The sequence below is a fragment of the Amblyomma americanum genome, chromosome 2 (assembly GCF_052857255.1).
Source record: "Amblyomma americanum isolate KBUSLIRL-KWMA chromosome 2, ASM5285725v1, whole genome shotgun sequence".
Classification (NCBI taxonomy): domain Eukaryota; kingdom Metazoa; phylum Arthropoda; class Arachnida; order Ixodida; family Ixodidae; genus Amblyomma; species Amblyomma americanum.
The window spans coordinates 212,668,451-212,691,256 of record NC_135498.1 but is presented as its reverse complement, the minus strand read 5'-3'; the positions used below and the strand labels follow the sequence as shown (position 1 = coordinate 212,691,256).

At 48.7% G+C, this 22,806-nt stretch overlaps 1 protein-coding gene across 1 annotated transcript in view; it reads right to left on the bottom strand.

Moving 5' to 3' along the window:
* LOC144122126 (putative ATP-dependent DNA helicase HFM1) overlaps nt 1–22,806 on the bottom strand; it is a 364,149-nt gene that overhangs the window by 162,567 nt on the left and 178,776 nt on the right. Inside the window, exons 10-13 of the mRNA XM_077655666.1 lie at nt 18,046–18,163; nt 10,102–10,349; nt 8,314–8,361; nt 6,102–6,279 (exon numbers count right to left, since the gene is read on the bottom strand). Coding sequence (XP_077511792.1) covers nt 6,102–6,279; nt 8,314–8,361; nt 10,102–10,349; nt 18,046–18,163 — 592 coding nt within the window. The remainder of the gene's footprint in view (nt 1–6,101; nt 6,280–8,313; nt 8,362–10,101; nt 10,350–18,045; nt 18,164–22,806) is intronic.

Below are 22,806 nucleotides of genomic sequence, written 5' to 3'. Positions count from 1 at the left end.
TCCGGAATGGTTCGCGAGAAGAGAGCGTTGCTGCATCATTTTTCATCCTTCCGGGTCGTCTGTGTTCGCGCTTTGTGCATTCCAAAATTAAGGGGACACTTAAGCTCCGTCTTTAGGGTGTGACGCTAAAACGTTAATGGTGTTTTGCTACTCTATTAATTAGTACGTTTTATAATTACACACTCATTAGCATACATCGTTAGGCGCAGAATACCACGCGATACACCGCAAGGCGCACAAGGTCTCCTATTGACCGAGTCGAACGAACGTGCCTAAACGGCCTAGAGGCAGCATGTCGGACTCGCAACCCATGGGTTCGATTCCTAACTAATTATCAAAATTTGGACTTCAGCGTAAATAATTTCCTTTAGATCCTTATATGCCATTCACATATGAGTGATACTACGACCTCATAATTCTAATTTAACTTAAGATGTGATGCGTTTCATTTCACAGCTCAACGTGTAGCGTCGCAAACCTATCGACCCATCGTAAATTAGTGCGACAACGCGCAGAGATTTTCCTCCGAGCGCAACGCTCTCGCGTTAACTGTGCTATATGGCCCAGCGCCAGGTTTTACTGCACAATACCACCGTATGCCATGTGGATTTCGTCGTGGTAGTGCATTTGCCCCCTCCCCCTTCCTAAACTTCGGTACCCTTCTGCGTAGCTATTCCCAAGTGCATCTCATTCAGTTCACGCTAGTAGTATCCGGGATACAAAATGTATGCTTAAAGAATCATGAGAACTACGCAACTAGTCCGCCATGCTTTTCTGCAAATCCATTCAGACGCTATGTAAACAAATGTGACTATTGCGAATCCGCTATTTTATTATTTTGCTCCAATCGAACGTAGAGGGACAGTGTAAATTTTTCCCCAGTATTTTTTTTTGAAGAAAACGGAAGAATTTTGTCGAAATATACGGCTGTGGGCCGAGACACGTTATTTAGTGGGTAATTTTACAATGCCGAAATGTATAAATGTCGCTTCCCTTTGAAACTTTGCCGATGGAAGCATCAAAACCTTACGTCCTGTTCTTACAAGCGCTGGTGTGCTACGCGCCAGCATTGCTACATACTTCAAACACGGTCCTGGCTTTCAACCGCGTCGCAGATCATGACACGCCGGAATAAACGTGGCATCCTGATGTCAACCGACCGGGGCATGCGCAAGGACCGTCAACAGCAACCGCAGTGGTAACGCCTATCCAGCGCACAGACTACATAAAGCCGCTCTGCATCGAGCCATCCTGTGGGCACGGCTAAACTTCGCGGATGGAAGTATCACAACCTTACGCCCTGTTCTTACAGGTTAGCAGATTTGTGAAGTGCTTCCGAAGTGATAACATGTTTCTTACAGTTCTGCCGTGCCCAAAAGTGTGCATTGAGAATGATGTGCAATGATATCTTTGCTTTCATGCTGGCTGGGGATGTTGAGCTGAACCCTGGACCTGACTCTGTCGAAACAATGCTACATCAATTCCTGACCGGACAGAAGGAAATGCGTGAGGACATCAAGGAAATTAAGACCACACAAATATATTTTTCATAGCAACTAGATGACATGGCCGCAAAAATTTTTGAAGATGGAAAGCGCATGAAAGAACGTAGACGAACATGACGTAAAATTGGAGGACCTTGGTGCATCGCTGGAAGGAATTCAGATCATTATCCAGTTAAAGCAACAAAAGATCACAGACTTGGAGGATCGCAATCGCAGAAATAATTTAAAAACCTTAAAAACCACCAATTTTGTTGGTCTCGGACGACGTTTCGTCAATTACGTTACAAAAAAAAAAGAGAGAGAACTTGTAGGAAAGTGCAAAAGCAAAAAAAAAAACAGCGGATCGAATGTTTGGCTACTGCGCGATAAGATTTTCATCAACAAGGACGCATATGTTTGGATTACCATAGATCGTGAAGGTTAAAATTAGAAAGGAAGGAAGCAAATGACCGCCATCCTGACTGACAAAGCCTGTACATCACACATGACTTCACCATAGTAAACGTTAACGCACGCAGCATGGTTAATAAAACACTTGGATTAGAAAATATTCTTTTTGATTTCAACCCTGACATTGTGGCAGTAACCGAGACGTTGTTACGACCAGAGAAAAAGGATTGTGAAGTAATGCCACCTAAATATAAAATTAATCACAGAGACCGGAATACGAGACGAGGAGGCGTCGCCATCATTTTTGAGCAAGATATCCATTTAGTGCCATTAGAGGACAGCCTTAACAACAAGAGTATATGGTGCAAAACTGGTTGTGCGGTGAACCCTTCATAATTGTAGCAGTTTAGAGACCACCGAACGCTCCGATTGAGTTCTTAGGATCAGTATAAGATTTCCTCTGAAACAATGTCCTTGGCAATGCACGTCTACTCATTGGGGGTGACTTCAACTTACCGGGCATAGAATGGAATGTTCTTGAAATAGGTCGCGCTGCGAACACCATACACTACAAAGCTCTAATGGATATTGCGTTCAGCAACGATCTTACACAGTTAGTACAAGAAGCAACAAGGCTTGGAGGAACCCCGGAATCCTTGTTAGATCTGGTGTTCTTAAACAGTGAGATTGGTGGTTGTGAAATTTTGTTCATGACGGGCTGAGTGACCACAAACTTGTTTTGCACTGCGTAAAGGAGGCACTGCCTGTGAAGAACAAAAAGAAGCAATCTATCCTTGTAAATGATTTTTCTAGAGCTAATGATGTGAGCACTTTAGATTACTTAAAAATGTTGATGTATAATTTTGAAGGGGCAACCAACGTACACTCGCTGTGGAAACACTTTAAAAATATTATACATTATTGTTTGGACAACTTGATACCTAAACGATCGAAAACGATAAAAAAAATGGAATCCCTGGGTGAACCGAGAAGTTATTTATATAAAGTGGCAGCTAAAACGCATAAGCAATAAGCCGAAACGAAACCGATCTGAAGTCTCGCTACTTTCAAAGATATTAAAAGAGAAACTGCGGAATGCAAAAGAAAACTATTGCTCGTAGACATTAGCTGGGTTTCTGAAGGATTCCCCACAGGGATTTTGGCGCCACCTTGCTTCATCGATTGAGAACACTAACTATATTGTTGACTCTGGAGATGGTGTTACTGGCTGTTCAGAGGTTGCTGATAGACAATACTTTTTTAACTCAGTGTTTCGTCATTTAGCAGCGTTGGCTCAAAGCTTAAACAGGCCACTGGGCGTTTCCAAACTTGCAAGCCATTTTCTTATCCGGAGAAGGAATCCAGCCCTTGTACTCAACATAGACCCGAAAAAAATCTGTCTGCCCAGACGGCATGCCTAATGAATTTTTGAGACGCTACGCAGAATGGGCCTCAAAATACTTATTAATTATATTTAAAGCATCACTATAACAGCTTAGTTTACCGTATGATTGGCTAATGGCAAGAGTTGTGCCGATTCACAAATCTGGTGAAAAACACAGACTTGAAAATTACAGACCAATAGCGATAACCTGCACTTGTAAAATTTAGGAGCACATTACATCAAAAAGTTTGTTTCGTCATTTCGAAACCTACAAAATTTTGAACCCGAATCAGCCTGGCTTTAGAAGACCTTTGTCTACAGTTACACAACTCGTAGAAGCATTGTACGACTTTTCGAAAGCGATAGACGAACACAGCCAAATAGATTACTTATGTTTGTCAAAAGCCTTTGACCGTGTTTCATATTCACATCTCCTAGCCGCCGCGGTGGCTGAGTGGTTATGGCGCTCGGCTGCTGGCCCGAAAGACGCGGGTTCGATCCCGGCCGCGGCTGTCGAATTTCGATGGAGGCGAAATTCTAGAGGCCCGTGTACTGTGTGATGTCAGTGCACGTTCAAGAACCCCAGGTGGTCGAAATTTCCGGAGCCCTTAACTACGGCGTCTCTCATAGTCTGAGTCGCTTTGGGACGTTAAACTCCTATAAACCATAAACCATATTCGCATCTCCTAAAGAAATTAGTTAACTGTGGCGTTCATATTAATACTGTCTGATGGATCGAACGTTATCTTACTAACAGGAAGCAATTCGTTGAAGCGAACAGTGCAAGATCAGGAATGCTGCCTGTAACCTCTGACGTACCACAGGGCTCTGTGTAGAGCCCTGTCCTGTTCTTATGTTACATCAATGACATAATTGATGGACTCGACAAAAGAATCACCGTGCGTTTATTTGCAGATGTTTGCCTAATTTACTGCAAGATTTTACATCCTGAGAACCAGATCAGTCTGAATTTAGCTTTAAAACTGTCAGTGATTGATTGGTGTGAAAGGTGGATCATGAAAATAAACTATGATAAAACAGTGTGTACAAGACTAACGAAAAAAGGGAGCATTTTAGCCTTCACTTATGAGTTAAATGGCAAAGTTATGTAACAAAATACTAATTTTAAATATTTAGGCGTCACCACATCACAAGACCGAAGCTGGAAAGTTCACATCAATAACATGTGCAGCTCAGCAGAAAGAAATTTGTGGTACCTAAGACGGAAATTCAAATCCGCTCGTCCAAATGTTAAATTGGCAGCCTACCTAACCTCAGTTCGGCCAATTTCACGGTTCGCCAGCCTTATATGCGGCCCACATAAAAAAAGCCAAACTAATGAACTTGAAAGAATCCAGAGGAGAGCAGCAAGGTTTACCCTTTCCAAATACAGAACAACGGATTCAGTGACAGCCACGCTGAACTTACAAAAACTATCCCAGCGGAGAATGATGGCCAAGTTACAGTTTCTTCATTCGATTTACACGAATTACTTCAATTTCAGTGCTGAACATTACATTCATAAAAAGTCATCACGCTCAGTCAGACACAGCCACCCCAACCAAATCATGCCCCTAACTGCGAGAACAGACATATTTAAATGTTATTTTTTCCCGCACACGATAGAAAAATGCAACTCAATGCCGCAGGAGATCGCTCAATTAGATTCTGCTGCCCAGTTTCAAAAGGCAATATTGAATTACCTGGCTGAAAATGTTGAAATTTAGCCACCGATTGCTTATATTATATTCACGTTTAGTTGCCTGTACTGGAATGCTTCTTCATACTTCATTTTGACATCCTTGTTTTCTAACCGCAGTGCTAAATCCCTATTCACAAACGTTGCTAGCTGATGCCTTATATAGTGATTTATTATGTATTGTATACAGTGCGTGTGTTATCTTCTTGCCCCGCTTGTGTTCATGTATGAGGTGTAAGTGTACGCTATAACCATAAAAAAAATATACCTTGTAACTACCTCACGGCCAACTGTATAAATAAATAAATAAATAAATAGATCTGGCGTCTGCAAGCCCTGGCATAACGGAAACGACTGCCACGCCACTTAGGCAGCGGCTAGTGGTAATAAAGAATGTTACACTATTAAAAGTAAGCTTCAATACACAAAGGTTATATTAAAAAAGCTATCATAAAATACCACAGATACTCGCAACCATTTCTTGGTGGTAGCAGCGCTGCCGATGGCATCGCCATTCTCAGCCCCGTGGCAGTCTGCGTTTTAAGAAATGATGAATCATGCAAGAATCATGATTATTTGGAAGAGAGCAGAGTTAAGGTATCTTCCTTTTCTTGCAACGAAAATAACCCTCTGCATTGCACCCTGTTCTATTCACAAAGTGTGTGTACGTGCACTCTAGGCCACTCCAGGCGACGCAGCCAAACTCACAACAGCCTAAAAGTTTAATTACAGCGTGATGCCACCGTCGTCTGTAGACTCACTTTCTTTGCCGGTTTAAAATAACAGTTCCTGACCAAACCGCAAGTTCTCAATCATTGCTGCCATCTCTGGAGAAGATCTACAAGAGAATCCGGCTTGTGTCCGCCAGTAGGCTGTCCCTTAACGCCGTTCATATCGCAAATAACGAGAACGGGTTTTGGTGTCCTACAGAGAACGCATTATTAATACTGTTGAGAGCAGCGAGCTTCCTGCCACGTACTTGGGCATAACCGTGTGGACAGATTTGGCACCCTAGTGTAATGATCACCTTTGTTTCCGCTTCTAGCGTCACACGCACGGGCCACGTCCAGATGAGCTAACTTTTTCTGAATGAACACAAGCGGCGCACGCCACGCGCGTATACCGTAGTGTGCTGGGTTCTTGGCGAGTCGCACGCAGAGCAAGGTCTCCCTGGCCCAGGCCAGGCATCCGTCGGCGCTGGCCACAGCACCCAGTGACAGCTCGGCGTTGATGTGCTCGGCCAGGCCGGAGCGTAGAAGGCTGCTCTCCAGCGCGCTCAGCCCCTGCGCCTCGTAGTGGGCCTGCGCAACGGAATACTCGGCACATTCCTCATTCGCAACCCTTCACCGAAATATTAAACACATGCGGAGTGGGTATGTGACACGGAGGAGCATGATGTGCATGACGTCATACAACTGGTCAGTATGCGTTTTTCGTACACACTGCGTATGTTCCCGATATAATCCACATGGAAAACTACAAGTAAGGGCTCCTCCTCAAGGGTGCAGTCTTCACTTGGAGTCTCACCGTAAGTGCAACTTTAATTTCCAGTTCGTGTTTGATTATTACCGTGGCATTGGTCTGCCAGCCCGGGTACCCCTCACTGCAGTGAGAATCGCCAGCCGGGCTACTAGGTTTGACATTGCTTTTTGAAGTGAGCAGCGCTAAAAAACAGGAACACGATCTAAAAAGCGAGGGGACCATGACAGACACACCTGTATACGGCAAACCTCCGACTGTAAGCTCAAGAGCAGAGAAGGACACGACACGCCTGTTCTCTGCGGGGCGGCAGTCAAGATGGCTCAAACAACAAATGACCCGAATAAGGGCTTTGCATGGCCAGTGCGAGAGGGTAAGAGGCACGGTTTGCAGCTCGTCCATGCCAGCCAAGTTGGGACTGAGTGCAGAAGCTCTCGACGGACAAGGCCATGCGACAGTTCTTACATCGGGGGAAGGTTTTTTGCTTTACAGAGTTGGCCAATGGGCGGGGCTTGATGTCAGTAGAAGCAAACGCGGCAAAAAATCTGTCGCGCATATTCGATTCCCGTTTGTGCGCCTCTGCAAACCTTTATGCGAATATCGTTGCCTGAGCAACAGCGCTGAGTGAACAGGACCAAAAACTTCGGGGCCTTCTTAGCCAAACGCACTAGTATTTGAAAGTCTGCCCAGCCCAAAATATTTCGAAGCACCCCTAAATTTCGGGAGCAGCCCTACCATGAAAAATTAAGGTGGATTAATGGTAATCAGTGGGGGATTAGTGGTTGGATTAATGTAAATTAGTGGGTGGGTTAATGTAATTTAGCGGGTCATTTAAGGTGGAAGAGTGGTCTACACTATAATAAATAAATAAATAAAATAATCCTATATGATAATCGAAACAAATCTACTCGAACACTAGAGTTAGATTTTCAAATTTGGCGCAGCTGTTCACGTCACGACCCTCTCGGGCAATCAGAGAATTTTGTTGTGGAGAAATCTATCGCAAGAGGGCAACCCAGATGCTATTCCGTTAAAAAGAAAAGCAAGTCTCCTATTACTCGGACCGCAATGTTTGTTCCGTTCACCCACCCGCGCTTGTACGCTTGCGGCATTCGTCGCTGCCTGCTAGGCTCAGTGCAGTTTTCTGAACTGTGCTAAGTGAACCACATGAACGTGCATGCACGGTGACATGTTTCAGACGCTGGTAAAGGAGGGGCTACGCTGTACGCCGTCTGAGAGGTCTGGACGTTCGTGAGGACGTTGCCATCCTCAAGGAGCAACGACCTCGGTATATCCACCTCAAGAGGCGCTTCGATGGGCTGTCGAACACGCGACAGGCTCCATAAAGTACCCAGTGAAGGGACGTAGGCTTTCGACAGGCACCACAAATGCTTCTCAATAGCGCCCAGGGGTCTCAGTCACGCACGGCATTGTAGAAATTCTGATTATCATTAATTAATGGCGAGGTGTGGAACAATTGCGCGGAATTAAAAGGAAGCATTGTAGGCGCGCTATGCTGAGCGCGATGGGAATTCATAATGAACGGCCGAAGCGAGATGATGCGCAGTGGATTCACACACCTGGAATGCTTGCAAGAATCGTGCGCTTCTTGGTATGCGCGAAATGCAACTTGAAAAATGACTGCACTGATTTTCGAAAGTAATTGTAATAAGGTGCGGTCACTTTGGGCTAACTGCAATTGGTTAAAATTTAGCAAAGTGACATTTGACACGGCATGGAGCAGTGTCCTTGATGCGGTGGTCGGCAAGTGTTCGAGCCAAGAGGGCATCCGCCACCAGGGACGCGCAAGCAGCAAAACTGAACGGAGTTTTGCGGGGACGGCAGAGGGGGCTCACCTTGAGCGACGCCTTGGTCATGATGACGGCCGTGCCACAGGTGTCGTACTGCGCGCGCAAGAAAAGGCCAGTCAGCACATTTACTGTTCTTCCGATATGTGTATTCGGAAGCGTCGTATCCGTGAGCGACAGGCTGTGAACATTTCGAGCATGTCAGCAAACGGGGTCCCTGTTCTGAGCTCATCCGCCAAAGTTCCACGATTGAGCGCGCAACTTACGCGTTAGGCTTATGTCCGCATGAGAGGATGAAGCCTGCTACGGCTTCCGCTTGCTGTCTTTGGCCACAACGGCCTTCGTGATTTCTATTGAACACCGTGTGCACGGGCAGCCTTTAGTGACTGCCGACATAGTTAACGGCTACTCAGGAAGTCCCGGAACACGGTCTACATGTACGGCCCCCGTTAAAAGTCTTCGGGCGGCAAAGATTGCATTTCAGCCGTTTGGAGGAGTAAGGTGGAGACAACCTTCAAACAAATATTGGTTATGTGCCGTAAATTCTCCGCTACACGGCTCAGAGGATGGCCCGTGTTGCCCGGTGGTTTTTGCGTCATGGAAACGGCCGGGTTTACTCGAATGACCTATAGTTCAAGGGCATGTGCACATTGCGGCAATCCTGATAATACGTACTACAACCCACTCGCTCGAGGCATCCACTACGGCAAGGCAGGCCTGCGCTTGCAATGGTTCATTATCTTCACAGGGTGGTGACCGAAACAGTGAGCTGACGAGTGTTTTTCGCGATTGAAACAGGATGAGGGTAACTGCTGAACCAGGAGACGGCAAGTTTTAAGGGGGCGCTCATTTCTGAATATGTCAGAGAGAGACTCATTTAACGCCGAGTGCTAGTCATCTGCTATTGCTAGCGCTGGCACAACACAATTAGTTTTCGTGTTTACAATGCACAAAAACTCCTCAGGGAATAGATTTTAAGGAGATTATGATCTCTGTGTGCCTTCGTAAAGACGAAAAATTTCTTGTAATAAATGTAAAATGCGCATTGAGGGTTTTTTCAAGAAATCCCGAAGAGCCTGTCATCCGCTTCACGCTGGTCTGTATCTGTTAATGATCCGATTTCACGAGCAAGGAATGGTGTGCAAAGGCAGGTCAGCCGATCAGAAGCACATGTGCGCTGATTTTACTCCCTTTCGTTCCGTTCTCTATAAAGCGTCATCTTCGACGCTGCAGGCAGAAACACTCTTGGCCGTTCTAACTGCGTGACGGATCGGCTCGCTTCCATTAGACACAAGCGGCATCCATAAACTTGTCCCTACACTTAACGCGCCTGAAGAGCGCCGTTTGGACGCGCATTCGCGTTCACTTACTGACGACGTCTTATATGCTGCAGGGTCAATGGGCATGTTCATTCCCTGCAGTAAGAAGTCCTTTTAAGCGCAGCCATCAGCTGTCCATCAACCTTCCTAGAAAAAGTTACATCCCACCTGTCATCACGAAAAAAAAATGTTTTGCTTTCTTATGTTAACCACCCATACCCCTTATGTAAAACCCCCTACAGGGGGTCTTTAAGGAAATAAAAATTAAAAATGAAGTGAAACTTTTCCCTTTCGTGTGTTTGTTTGTATGAATGCCTTAGGAATGCCTGAACTACTGGTGTTTTTTGCGCTTTGATTTTAATGCCTTTCACTAACTTTTTATGCTCGCTTTCTGTGCGCTGACTTGTCACGTGCTGCCAAATGTCTGCCAATATGGGGGCAGTCGCCCCGGCTCTTCGAGGCAGCTCTGGTGCTTTCCTTGTACCGAGGGAAAACAAACTCATTATTGTCGACCCACCTGCGGCCTCCCAGCCCTCCCGAGCATCTGGTCCAGCACCAGGTCCGGGTAGAGCTGCGCGCGGCCCCCGTAGGTGGTGGTGCCTCGCACGACCACCAGGCGTGCGGGCAGGTTGACGCCCACGGCCAGAGTGCTGGTGCTGACCAGCGCTCGCAGCGCCCCCGCACGGAACAGGGACTCGAGCGCCGCCCGGTCGGCCGCGGCCAGGCCCGCGTGGTGCCAGCCCACGGATGAACGATGCACCAGTTCTGCGCGCAGCGAAGGCTCTCCCTCAGTTGGCTCATCAGTCTCTTTCTCTCCGTCGCCGCATTGCTAGCGTGTGTCCATTTCACATATTTTATTCCCAGCTCAGACGGGAACCGTATATGTATATGCACACCACCATTATGCGCCTCTCAAGGCATTCATCATCCGCCCTATGTTTGCCACCCGTACGACAACTTTTTCCAAACCCCTTTTTCTTCCAAACAGGAAGTGACTAGCACGACCCATGAAATCGCAGCCATCATCTGCACATCAGCCTTCCCAAATAAAGTGTTGCCGCTGGGTATGATGGCTCCCAGGATCTACACCACTGCAATCAGACAGCTCAAAGCCTATTCTGAGCAAGCCTCTGCTCTGCTGCTTTCGTGGATGTTTATTTTTTGCGCGTAAGCGAATCTTGAGAGTGTTCACCATGGAGCGCCATGAAGGAGCTAGACACCGCAGTGGACCCGTGTCCGCTGCGGTGTCTAGCTCCTTCATGTCTCACCAACTGGCCTACACATCTACCCTCCTAAGTTATGGAGCGCCACTCTCGTCCCTAGCGGTGGACGTAACACGTCCTGTAATACCGCGAGTGTGACGTAGGTTTATTTTTTGCGCGTAAACGAACCTAGAGAGTATTCACCATGGAGCGCCACCCTCGTCCCTAGCGGTGGACGTAGCACGTCGTGTGATACCGCGAGTGTGACGCAGGTTTATTTTTTGCGAGTAAGCGAACCTTGAGAGTGTTCACCAGCAGCCACCTTTGTCCCTAGCGGTGGACGTACCACGTCGTGTGATACCACGAGTGTGACGCAGGTTTATTTTTTGCGTGTAAGCGAACCTTGAGAGTTTTCACCAGCGCCACCCTTGTCCCTAGCGGGGGACGTACCACGTCGTGTGATACCGCGAGTGTGACGTAGGTTTATTTTTTTCCTGTAAGCGAACCTTGAGAGTGTTCACCAGCACCACCCTTGTCCCTAGCGTTGGACGTACCACATCATGTGATACCGCGAGTGTGACGCAGGTTTATTTTTTTGCGAGTAAGCGAACCTTGAGAGTGTTCACCAGTGCCACCCTTGTCCCTAGCGGCGGACGTAGCACGTCCTGTAATACCGCGAGTGTGACGTAGTTTTTTTTGCGTGTAAGCGAACTTTGAGAGTGTTCACCAGCGCCACCCTTGTCTCTAGCGGTGGACGTAGCACGTCCTGTAATACCGCAAGTGTGACGTAGGTTTATTTTTTGCGTGTAAGCGAACCTTGAGAATGCTCACGAGCGAAACCCTCGTCCATAGGGGCGGACGTAGCACGTCCTGTAACACCGCGAGTGTGACGTAGGTTTATTTCTTTGCGTGTAAGCGAACCTTGAGAGTGTTCACAAGCGCCACCCTCGTCGCTAGCGGTGGACGTAGCACGTCCTGTAATACCGCGAGTGTGACGTAGGTTTATTTTTTTTGCATGTAAGCGAACCTTGAGAGTGTTCACCAGCGCCACCCTTGTCCCTAGCGGTGGACGTACCACGTCGTGTGATACCGCGAGTGTGACGTAGGTTTATTTTTTGCGAGTAAGCGAACCTTGAGGGTGTTCACCAGCGCCACCGTTGTCCCGAGCGGTGTACGTACCACGTCGTGTGATACCTCGAGTGTAACGCAGGTTTATTTTTTTGCGTGTAAGCGAACCTTGAGAGTGTTCACCAGCGCCACCCTTCTCCCTAGCGGTGTACGTACCACGTCGTGTGATACCGCGACTGTGACGTAGGTTTATTTTTTCGCGAGTAAGCGAACCTTGATAGTGTTCACCAGCGCCACCCTTGTCCCTAGCGGTGGACGTATCACGTCGTGTGAAACCGCGAGTGTGACGCAGGTTTATTTTTTGCGAGTAAGCGAACCTTGAGAGTGTTCACCAGCGCCACCCTTGTCCCTACCGGTGGACGTACCACGTCGTGTGATACCACGAGTGTGACGCAGGTTCATTTTTTGCGTGTAACGGAACCTGAAGAGTGTTCACCAGCGCCACCCTTGTCCCTAGCGGGGGACGTACCACGTCGTGTGATACCGCGAGTGTGACGTAGGTTTATTTTTTTTGCCTGTAAGCGAACCTTGAGAGCGTTCACCAGCACCACCCTTGTCCCTAGCGGTGGAGGTACCACGTCATGTGATACCGCGAGTGTGACGCAGGTTTATTTTTTTGCGAGTAAGCGAACCTTAAGAGTGTTCACCAGCGCCACCCTCGTCCATAGGGGCGGACGTAGCACGTCCTGTAATACCGCGAGTGTGACGCAGGTTTATTTTTTGCGTGTTAGCGAACCTTGAGAGTGTTCACCAGCGCTACCCTCGTCCCTAGCGGTGGCTGTAGCACGTCCTCTGATACCGCGAGTGTGACGCAGGTTTATTTTTTTGCGTTAAGCGAACCTTGAGAGTGTTCACCAGCGCCACCCTCGTCGCCAGCGGTGGACGTACCACGTCGTATGACACCGCGAGTGTGACGTAGGTTTATTTTATTGCGTGTAAGCGAACCTTGAGAGTGTTCACCAGCGCCACCCTTGTCCCTAGCGGTGGACGTACCGCGTCGTGTGATACCGCGAGTGTGACGTAGGTTTATTTCTTTGCGTGTAAGCGAACCTTGAGATTGTTCACAAGCACCACCCTCGTCGCTAGCGGTGGACGTACCACGTCGTGTGATACCGCGAGTGTACGTAGGTTTATTTTTTTGCGAGTAATCGAACCTTGAGAGTGTTCACCAGCGCCACCCTTATCCCTAGCGGTGGACGAACCACGTCGTGTGATACCGCGAGTGTGACGCAGGTTTATTTTTTTGCGTGTAAGCGAACCTTGAGAGTGTTCACCAACGCCACCCTTGTCCCTAGCGGTGGACGTACCACGTCGTATTTTACCTCGAGTGTGACGCAGGTTTATTTTTTGCGTGTAAGCGAACCTTGAGATTGTTCACAAGCACCACCCTCGTCGCTAGCGGTGGACGTAGCACGTCCTGTAATACCACGAGTGTGACGCAGGTTTATTTTTTTTTGCGTGAAAGCGAACCTTGAGAGTGTTCACCAGCGCCACCCTCGTCGCTAGCTGTGGACGTACCACGTCGTGTGATACCGCGAGTGTGACGTAGGTTTATTTTTTGCGAGTAAGCGAACCTTGAGAGTGTTCACCAGCGCCACCCTCGTCCATAGCGGCGGACATAGCACGTCCTGTATTACCGCGAGTGTGAAGTGGGACGTCATCTAAAGGCGAGGGCGGAAACTGCGCGAGAGCACTCATGCTACCTATGGCATCAAGACTGCCAGAACCGAGACCCTCGTTAAGTATTTAGTAGACAAGGTAAGGGAAATGAGGGACTCGTTTTTGACAAACTTGTGAAGGGAGCCAACAGTCACCGAAACCAAGGAGCTTAGGGGAATGTACATTTTTTTAATGTGTAGTGCTAATCAGAGGGATAATAATACTTCGATTAATCTATCGCTTAAAGAAAATTAATTATAAAGCAGGACAGAAACCAACCATGCCGCCGGTGTGATCCGAACCCACGACCTCCGAATATCGCGTCCTGTGCTCTTACCAACTGAGCTACGGCGACGGCTGTTCAATCTGCTGCTCTCGTGGGTATTTATGTTTACTGGGTGTAAGGGAACCTTGAGAGTGTTCACCAGTGCCACCCTCGTCCATAGCGGCGGACGTAGCACGTCCTGTTTTACCGCGAGTGTGACGTGGAACGTCATCGAAAGTCGAGGGTGGAAACTGCGCGAGAGCCCTCTTATGCTACCTATGGCATCAAGACTGCCAGAACCGAGACCCTCGTTAAGTATTTAGCATACAAGGTACGGGAAATGAGGGACTCGTTTTTGACAAACTTATGAAGGGAGCCAACAGTCACCAAAACCAAGGTACATAGGGGAATGTTCATTTTTTTAATGTGTAGTGCTAATCACAGGGATAATATACCACGGTAACCCGTACTACGACTGGCCTGATATTTAATGTTTACCGCAAACCTACGCACTCTGGAAGATACATTTCAGTTCTGTGCACCCAGCCGCTCACAAACGGTCTGCGGTTGTCACCCTGATCAACCGTGCCAAACAGGTCTGCAGTCAAGATGCCAATCTAAAGAGAGAAATGCAAAGAATACAGTCTGATCTTTGAAGAAACGGCTACCCTCTTTCCTTCATCAGGGTCACCGAGAGAAGAATGCCAGCGAATCAGCCTGCCTCCGAAGAAAGCAAGAGAACGGAAAAATCAAAAGAATAACGAGCTGCTGTCCCATACATAGCGGGATATAGCGAAGCGCTTTCACGTATTTTCCGCAAGCATGGCGTCAGCATCCCGCACTTCCCCGCTGGCAAGGTGCGAAAAGAACTGGTGAACGTGAAGGACAAGCTCCCTCGTGAAAGATTTCCAGGCATTGTGCATGAAATTGACTGCACCGATTGCTCATCAATATATATTTGGTGAAACAAAGGACTTCAGGAGACGCCTGAGAGAGCACCAGAACGACGTCCGAGACCAGATAGTAACAGCTAACGCCAACGCCGAGCATGTGCAAGAATCCGGCCACGAGATTAACTGGGATCAAGTAAAGGTATTGACAACAGAAAATAACACATCAGCATGGCAGAATTTTGAGTCCCTTACTATACACACATCGTCTAACACACTAAACAGGAACGACGGAAATCTACATCCTATCTATGCTAAATCATTAAAAACGCTACTGGGTGCTACAAAAGAACGGATCCGTGCACCGGTTGCTTCATAGTGAACAAGGGAGCTGTAGTGCTCCCGAACGTCTTTTCATCTTTTGACTTTGGCCAGTGACCAGCAATCCTCATCACCATGATTCCTGACCAGACGGTATGCCGTCAAATTCTCGACTAAATTAACGATAATCTCAGAGCTATGATTACGGAGGGCGCCGTACAAGAAGGCGGTAGGATCGTTCAACAATATACCTGCAATCTATCTCAGGAGACTAAGGTCTGATTAAGAAACGCCAAAGCATGAGGGCGTCTATCGTATATAGACAGAATAGAACGAGCAGATCTATCGAAGCTAATAATTAAGCGCAAGGTAGCCGACGTAAGCAAACTCAATATGGAACGAATCGAGCATGCTCTAAAGAACGGAGGTAGCCTAAAAACGGTGAAAAGGAAACTAAGAATAGGTAAAAACCAGACGTATTTGTTAACAGATGAAAAGGGCAATGTCAGTAGCGATATGGATAACAGTGAAAGTAGCCGAAGAGTTCAACAAAAATCTATACAGTAGCCAATGTATTCCGGAGGATATGAGAGAGCCAGTAGCGCACAGCAATGGGACATCCCGCCAGTAACTAAAGAGGAAGTAAACAAAGGCTCAGGAGCAATGCAAAGGGGAACAACAGCTGGTGAAGATCAGGTAACAACATATCTGTTGAAGGACGGAGGGGAGATTGTGCTAGCAAAACTAGGCACCCTGTATACGCGATGCCTTATGACCTCGAGCGTACTGAAAGCTTGAAAGGAGGCTAACATTATCATAACTCATCAGAAAGGGGACGTCAAGGACGTGAAAAAATTACAGACTGATCAGCTTACTATCCGTTGCCTTCAAAATATTCACTAATATAATCGCTAATAGAGTCAGGGCAACTTAAGACTACAGTCAACCAAATGGCCAGGTAGGCTTTCGTAAAGGACACTCCACAATAGACCATACTGTCACGTAGCCGTCTGCGTCCGCAACACAAGGCTTCTACGGGGACGCAAGGGCTTTAATCGAGACGCCAGTCAATGGCACCGGAACCAGGCTGCAGCGGACCTTCCTTTCGGCACACGAGGCTCGCGAAGAGCAGCCGCCCAGTGGCTGCTGCTGCAGACGCGGCAATATTCGCTCCATCAATCACGTGATAGAGAAATGCGCCGAGTATAGCCAACCCCTATAAATCCCCAGCCTGACTACGCCCACTACAGGGGAAAGGCCTCTTCCATGTTTTTCTAGTGAACCCTGTCCTTTGTAAGCTGCGCCCACCCTATGCCAACGAACTTCTTAATCTCATCGCCCACCTAACTTTCTGCAGCCCCCTGCTACGCTTTCCTTCTTTTGGAATGCACTCCGTTGCTTCTAAAGATCAGGGGTTACCTTGCCTTCGAATTGCATGCCCTACCCAAACCCATGTCTTCCTCTTGATTACGACTAGGATGTCTTTAACCCGCGTTTGTTCCCTGAACCGTTCTGCCCGCTTTCGGTCTCTTAACGTTCCACCGATCATTTTCTTTTCATAGCTCGCTGCGTTGTCCTTAACTTAACTGAACACTTTCGTTAGCCTGCGCGTTTCCCCCCCCCCCTAAGTTAGTACCGGTAAGATACAACCGTTGTGTGCTTTTCTCCTGAGAGATATTGGTAAACTGCCATTCATCATCTGAGAGAACCTGCCACATGCGCTCCAGCCCATTCCTATTCTCCCAGTTATTTGCATCTCAAGATCTGGGTCAGCAGCCACTACCTGCCTAGTGCCCAGTGTAAACGTATTCCCTTACCACTTTCAGCACCTTGCTACGAATTGTGAACTGCTGTTCTCTTGCAAGACAGTTCAACATTACTTTGGTTTTCTGCATGTTAATTTTAAGACCTACCGCTCTGCACTGCCTGTCTGACCCATTTATTATGCTTTGGAATTCACCTCCCTAGTGACTCAGCAAGGCAATGTCAGGAGCGAATCGCAGATTGCTCAGGTATTCTCCATTTACTCTTAACCCCAACTGTACCTAATTCATGGCTCGGAATACCTCCTGTAAACAGGCGGTGAATAGCATTGGCGAGATCGTGTCTGCCTGCCTGACGCCCTTCCTACTGGAATTTTGTTGCTGACTTTATGAACGACTATGGTAGCTGTGCAGTGGTTATAGATATCTTCAAGTACTTTCCCATAAAACTGTTCTGCACCCTGATTCCACAATGCCTGCATGGCTGCTCAGGTCTCCGCTGAGTCAAATGGTTTTTCGTAATCAATGAAGCAGGCCGCAGTCCGGAGACCAAGCGGTAGGCTACTATAGCATTGGCTCCAGGAACAGCAGCGGGAAGTTTTAGTAGAGTTCGCACAAAGAAATAATTGACGGATCATTAATACTTTTTTCCACGAATGAGAGATCAGGAATTGCACTCTAGTTATCGGCTCAATATTCGAAATATATTGCCAAAGGCCGGTCTTACATAGGTCGAGGGTGAAACCATCCAATTCCAGTATCGGCCTGATTATCTGTGCTGCTTGGGTGGTGAAAGTAAAAATGAAATAGACTTGATACTATGCGCTCACCCTGTTATCGTGCAGGATGTGGCGGTCCTCGGATAGGCGACCACAGAATGGTAAGGTCTCGAATTAGCTTAGACCTAGAGAGGCAACCGAGGAAATTAGTGAAGCGGAAAACCATATTGTCGCCTTCTGCCACATGCGACAGAATGCGTCTTGAGTAGATTTTCCGAGAGACAGAGCAGGTTTTGAGCAGGAAAAGTGCAACTCGATCTCTACTCTCTTCCCCAACGTTTTTGCGCTTTCCCTCAAAAAGTGGACTGTAGTCGGCTTCTGTCGGGTTCATGTATAGACGCCGCCCTTGTTAGGGAGAGGCGAAAGCGTCACATTCAGATTCCGCAAGAATTCAGTACCACAGTGTTGGCCAGATTGGACCCCGTAGTGCAAAGACTCCGGGAGAGGGACTCACCGCGCAGTTTGGCGTCACCGATATCGGCGATGGCGGCAGCAGGCGGTTGCCGGGGGGGGCCCAAGGTGGCGGCAAGCACGGTAGCCGCCTGCACTGCGCCCTTCCTCGTCGAGCAGAACTGCGCGAAGGGGTAGGAGCGCCTCTGGGTTAATGAGGAAACGAAATGAGGGACTAATTGTCTCGCATATCCCGGTGTACACCCGAACCGCGCCGTAAGGGAAGGGATAAAGGAGGAAGTAACAGGAAGAGGTGGCGTAGGGGTGGTCTGCGGAATAATTTCGACCACCTGGGCATCTTTAACGCGCGCTGACATCACAGAGCACATGGGCGCTTTTTTTCGTTTCGCCTCCACAGAACCGCGGCCGCTTTCGAACCCGGAAGCTGCGGCTCAGTAGCCTAACGCCCTAACGACTGAGCCCGTATTTGGACCTAAAACAGCGCCGCCGCTGCATAAATTGACGCGACAGCTGTCTGTGAGTAGTGGCGTTCAGTTGGGCTGTGTTGTACGCCACCTGGTGATTAATTCTGAAAGCACAGTTGGGCGCGGCAAAACAGGACAAAATTAGCCCATTCTCACTATTATGTCAGCAAAATCGGCAACCAGTCAGTCCTTGGTTTTTGGACATGTCGTCGATGTTGAACCTGCTAAGCCTAGATGTGCATGGCTTAAGGTGTCTTGATAGCAATCACTGCTGGGTGCAACGGCTATAAGACTCAGTAAAAGAGCGCATTGAGAGTTGGAAAGGGGTCAGATTCGAAAACACTAGCGGGATTTCGGTATGAAATTTTGTACCTTTAATTAAGCTTGTGGGATATATACACTGGTGCTCCTCTTTGTCTACCACGCCAGCGGCAAACGTGACTCCCACACGCGCGCGCCGACGGGAATGTGGAGGGAAGGCACTCCTGCTGAAAGAAAAACTGGTAATGGCGCAAGAAACGGGGACACAGAAGGCACACAAAAGACAGGTCCCCGTTTCTTGCGCCATTACCAGTTTTTCTTTCAACATGAACCAACTCGCCCAAACTAGAGTTTTACTTGAATCCTGCTGCTCAGCCCGTTCCTAACACTGACGTGACGTCACGACAGCGCGCTGCCCACTTAGTGATGGGTTGCATGTCTGGGCTTGTGAGCAACGTATTGATCCTAGTTAGGCAATGCCGAAGGGGTTAAAAATAGGGTCTCGCGGCGGGGAAAGCCTCTCTTGCTGTCGGCTCCTGCTGACCTGCCCCGAGGGCCCCTTTGCTACCCGCCGACACCCGAACGCACCGCCGATCGCCTGCAAGGACTTTATGAGCCTACCGAACGTCTTTTTGATCGGATGGAGCATTCTTCTACAGTGTGCCTTGCCTCGCGTCAGGACAATCAGCGATTTCCTAGCGTGCTCTGCCGTTGCCTATTTCGTCCGAACCTGCTGCGACTCAGCGCCACGGGTTTGGAAAACGTATCGAGTGACGCCTGCGTGTAGCTGGCCAGGAAGCTCGCCTACCCGGCCGGCAGAGTGACCCCATATCTTGGCGCCCAACGTGGAGCGTCAGATGTGGGGTTTTATAGGGGGATAAATACGTTTTCCCCCATTTAATCGCGGCTGACACCATTCAATACCAGCAGACCCCACCCCGTGGTCGCGTACGCTACCAAGCGCATGCCAACCACGGCGGGCCTTGCTCTGAGGGAACAAAGGAACGACACATAGGCTGATACAAACAGGCATTTATTGCTACAGCAACAATAACGCCAGCTAGCAACAAAACACGCTAAGGAATCGAGATCACCAGCAAGGTTACGAGCGAATGTTCGTCCACGCTCGGGCAAGGGAAACTCCGAAGCCGGACGGGACGAAACGCGGGGGAGCGTTCTCCGCTCCACTTCCTCGCCCCGCTGGTGGAGAGCGGAGCGCGCGACGAACAGTCCGCACGCGACGGCGGTCCCCAACCGAAGAGAGAGTCGTCCTCCCGTGCGCGCGCACAGCAATCACGCCATCCGTGGCGCTTGTGTAGATGCGACGCCCTCCCTTGTTTGTTGGCGCTTCACACCTAATGACAATCACTTTCCGCCTTCAGCTGATTCTCCTGGTGCTACTTTCAGCGTAATCTCAGATCAGCTTAGAACAATGAAATCGCGTTGTATTGATGGGAAAAACCGCCTTCGACGCAATAGCTTGCTGTTTTTCGCCATTGAAGACGATATATCTGAGACTTGGTCAACTGCTGAAACAAAAGTCATTGAGCTATGAAAGGATAAATTTGACATTACTATTAATACATCACACATAGAACGGGCACACCGCATTGGAAAATACGATTCGGAAAATTGCAGGCCAGTGATGGTCAAATTCGATTTCTTTAAAGATACATGCAACTGATTATTGAGAACGTTATCAAGCTTAAAGGAACCGACTTTGCGTTGCGCGAAGATTTTTCATTCCAGACACCACTCGCTAGAAGGAAGAAATTGACAGAAATCGCCAAACCAAAAAAGGTTCCGTACAGACTTAATTTCGATAAGCTGAGGATAAATGACAACGTATACGCGCGCGACGCCGCGAACGAAGCCGTAACTCTGTGTTCAGGATAGGAAAGGTGTAACCTGGTGGCACATGTTATTAGAAAACAAAAACTGATGCCTTATCGGAATAACACTGCACATTCCAGCTCTCTTTATGCTTCACTAACATACGCAGCATCCTTCCTACACGCATCGAGCTTTGCTCTTATCTATACAGCTGTGATTCTCACATTTTAGTACTAACAGAAACATGGTTGTGTGAAGAGATTGTGGACGGTGAAGTCCTACCTGATCTACATAACTTCACTATCTTTCGTAATGACACGAGCGACAAAAGAGGAGGTTAGGTGCTGATAGCAGCAATGTATATATCTATATATGTATATGTATTGTAAGGCGGAGGTTTATTTAAAAGAGCTGGGAGGAAGGGAGCAGCGGCGAGAAAAATCCGAGGGAAACCAGGTCGGGCACAGATACACGTGGCGATAGCAATACGGCTGACGCGCAGGGCCAACTTCTTCGTTTTCACGAGTCATCTGCTTTGTCTGGGTCATCATCGTCTTCACAATCACCCCCGGGGCGAAGAGGAGCCATCCTGGCGACTTACGGCGACTGCAATATGGAGGGGTTGTAGTAAGGCTTGAGACGCTGGATGTGAACTGTCTCGCAGCCGCGGCGGCGGAGATCGGGAGATGGCGTGAGGGGTTCGACGACGTAATTAACTGGTGATGTGCGCTCCAGGACACGGTAGTGCCGTGATACTTGGCGAGAAATTTCGACGAGAGTCCAGGAGTACTTGATGGTATCCAGAGCCACACAAGCGCACCAGGAGAGAAGTGCGATGTGGTGTGAGCGTTGTCGTGGCGGAATTTCTGGCGATACTGGGCGTCAGTTGTGAGTGACCGGGCGATTTGGCGACAATCTTCTGCGTGTTGCACTGCTTCGGAAACAAGGGTATATTCGGAGGCGTCAGGTTGGTAAGGCAGAATGGTGTCGATTGTAGCAGATGGATGACGGCCGTAAAGAAGAAAGAAGGGAAAGAAGCCAGTAGTGGACTGCTGGGCGGTGTTGTAGGCGAAAGTCACATAAGGGAGGATGAGATCCCAATTCGAGTGGTTGGATGCGACATACATACAGAGCATGTACCTGAGGGTGCGGTTAAATCGCTCGGTGAGGTCGTTGGTCTGTGGATGATAGGCGGAGGTAGTACGATGGATTATGTTGCACTGGCGGAGCAGGGCGGTGACGACATCGGACAAAAAGGCACGTCCGCGGTCGCTAAGCAGTTCACGAGGTGCACCGTGACGAAGGACGAAACGTTGCAAAAGGAAGGAGGCAACGTCTGTCGCTGTGGCAGACGGAAGGGCGGCGGTTTCGGCACATCTCGTGAGATGATCAACCGCAACGATAGCCCAATGGTTGCCGGCCGCAGTATACGGAAGCGGGCCGTAGAAATCAATGCCGATACGGTCGAAAGGACGTGGTGGCAAGGGAGCGGCTGCAACTCTCCAGCAGAACGATGAGGAGATATCTTGCGACGTCGACAGGCGAGACAGGCGCGTACGTATTTAAGTACCAAGGTGGCACATGGCCCGCGCCAGTAATAGCGCAGCCGGATGCGGGTGTATGTCTTGAAAACTCCCGCGTGACCGGATTGTGGGTCAGTGTGGGAATAGGCGCATATGTTCGTGCGCAGGTGGCGAGGAATAACGAGTAACCACTTGCGGCCGTCGGTGCTGTATTTCCGGCGATAGAGGAGGTTATCGCGAATCCCGAAGTGGGAAGCATGGCGGCGGAGAGCACGGGATGGAGAAGCAGCCGTGGGGTTGGAGAGAAAGTCGAGAAGAGAAGCGATCCAGGGGTCAGTACGTTGCGCTGAGGGCATATCGTTGATGTGAAGGGACGACAGGGAGACATCAGAGGTGGAAAGGCTGTCGATCTCGGCTGGAAGTGGGCAGCTGGACAGGGCATCAGCGTCTTGATGCTTGCGGCCGGAACGATAGACCACGCGGATGTCATATTCTTGCAGACGAAGAGGCCACCTGGCAAGGCGGCCGGATGGGTCTTTCAAGGAAGAAAGCCAACAAAGCGCATGATGGTCCGTCACAACGTCAAAAGAGTGGCCATAGAGGTACGGGCGGAATTTGGCAAGGGCCCATACGATGGCCAAACACTCTTTTTCACTGACAGAGTAATTAGTTTCAGCCATCGTAAGTGTGCGGCTTGCGTAGGCAACAACGTATTCATCAAAA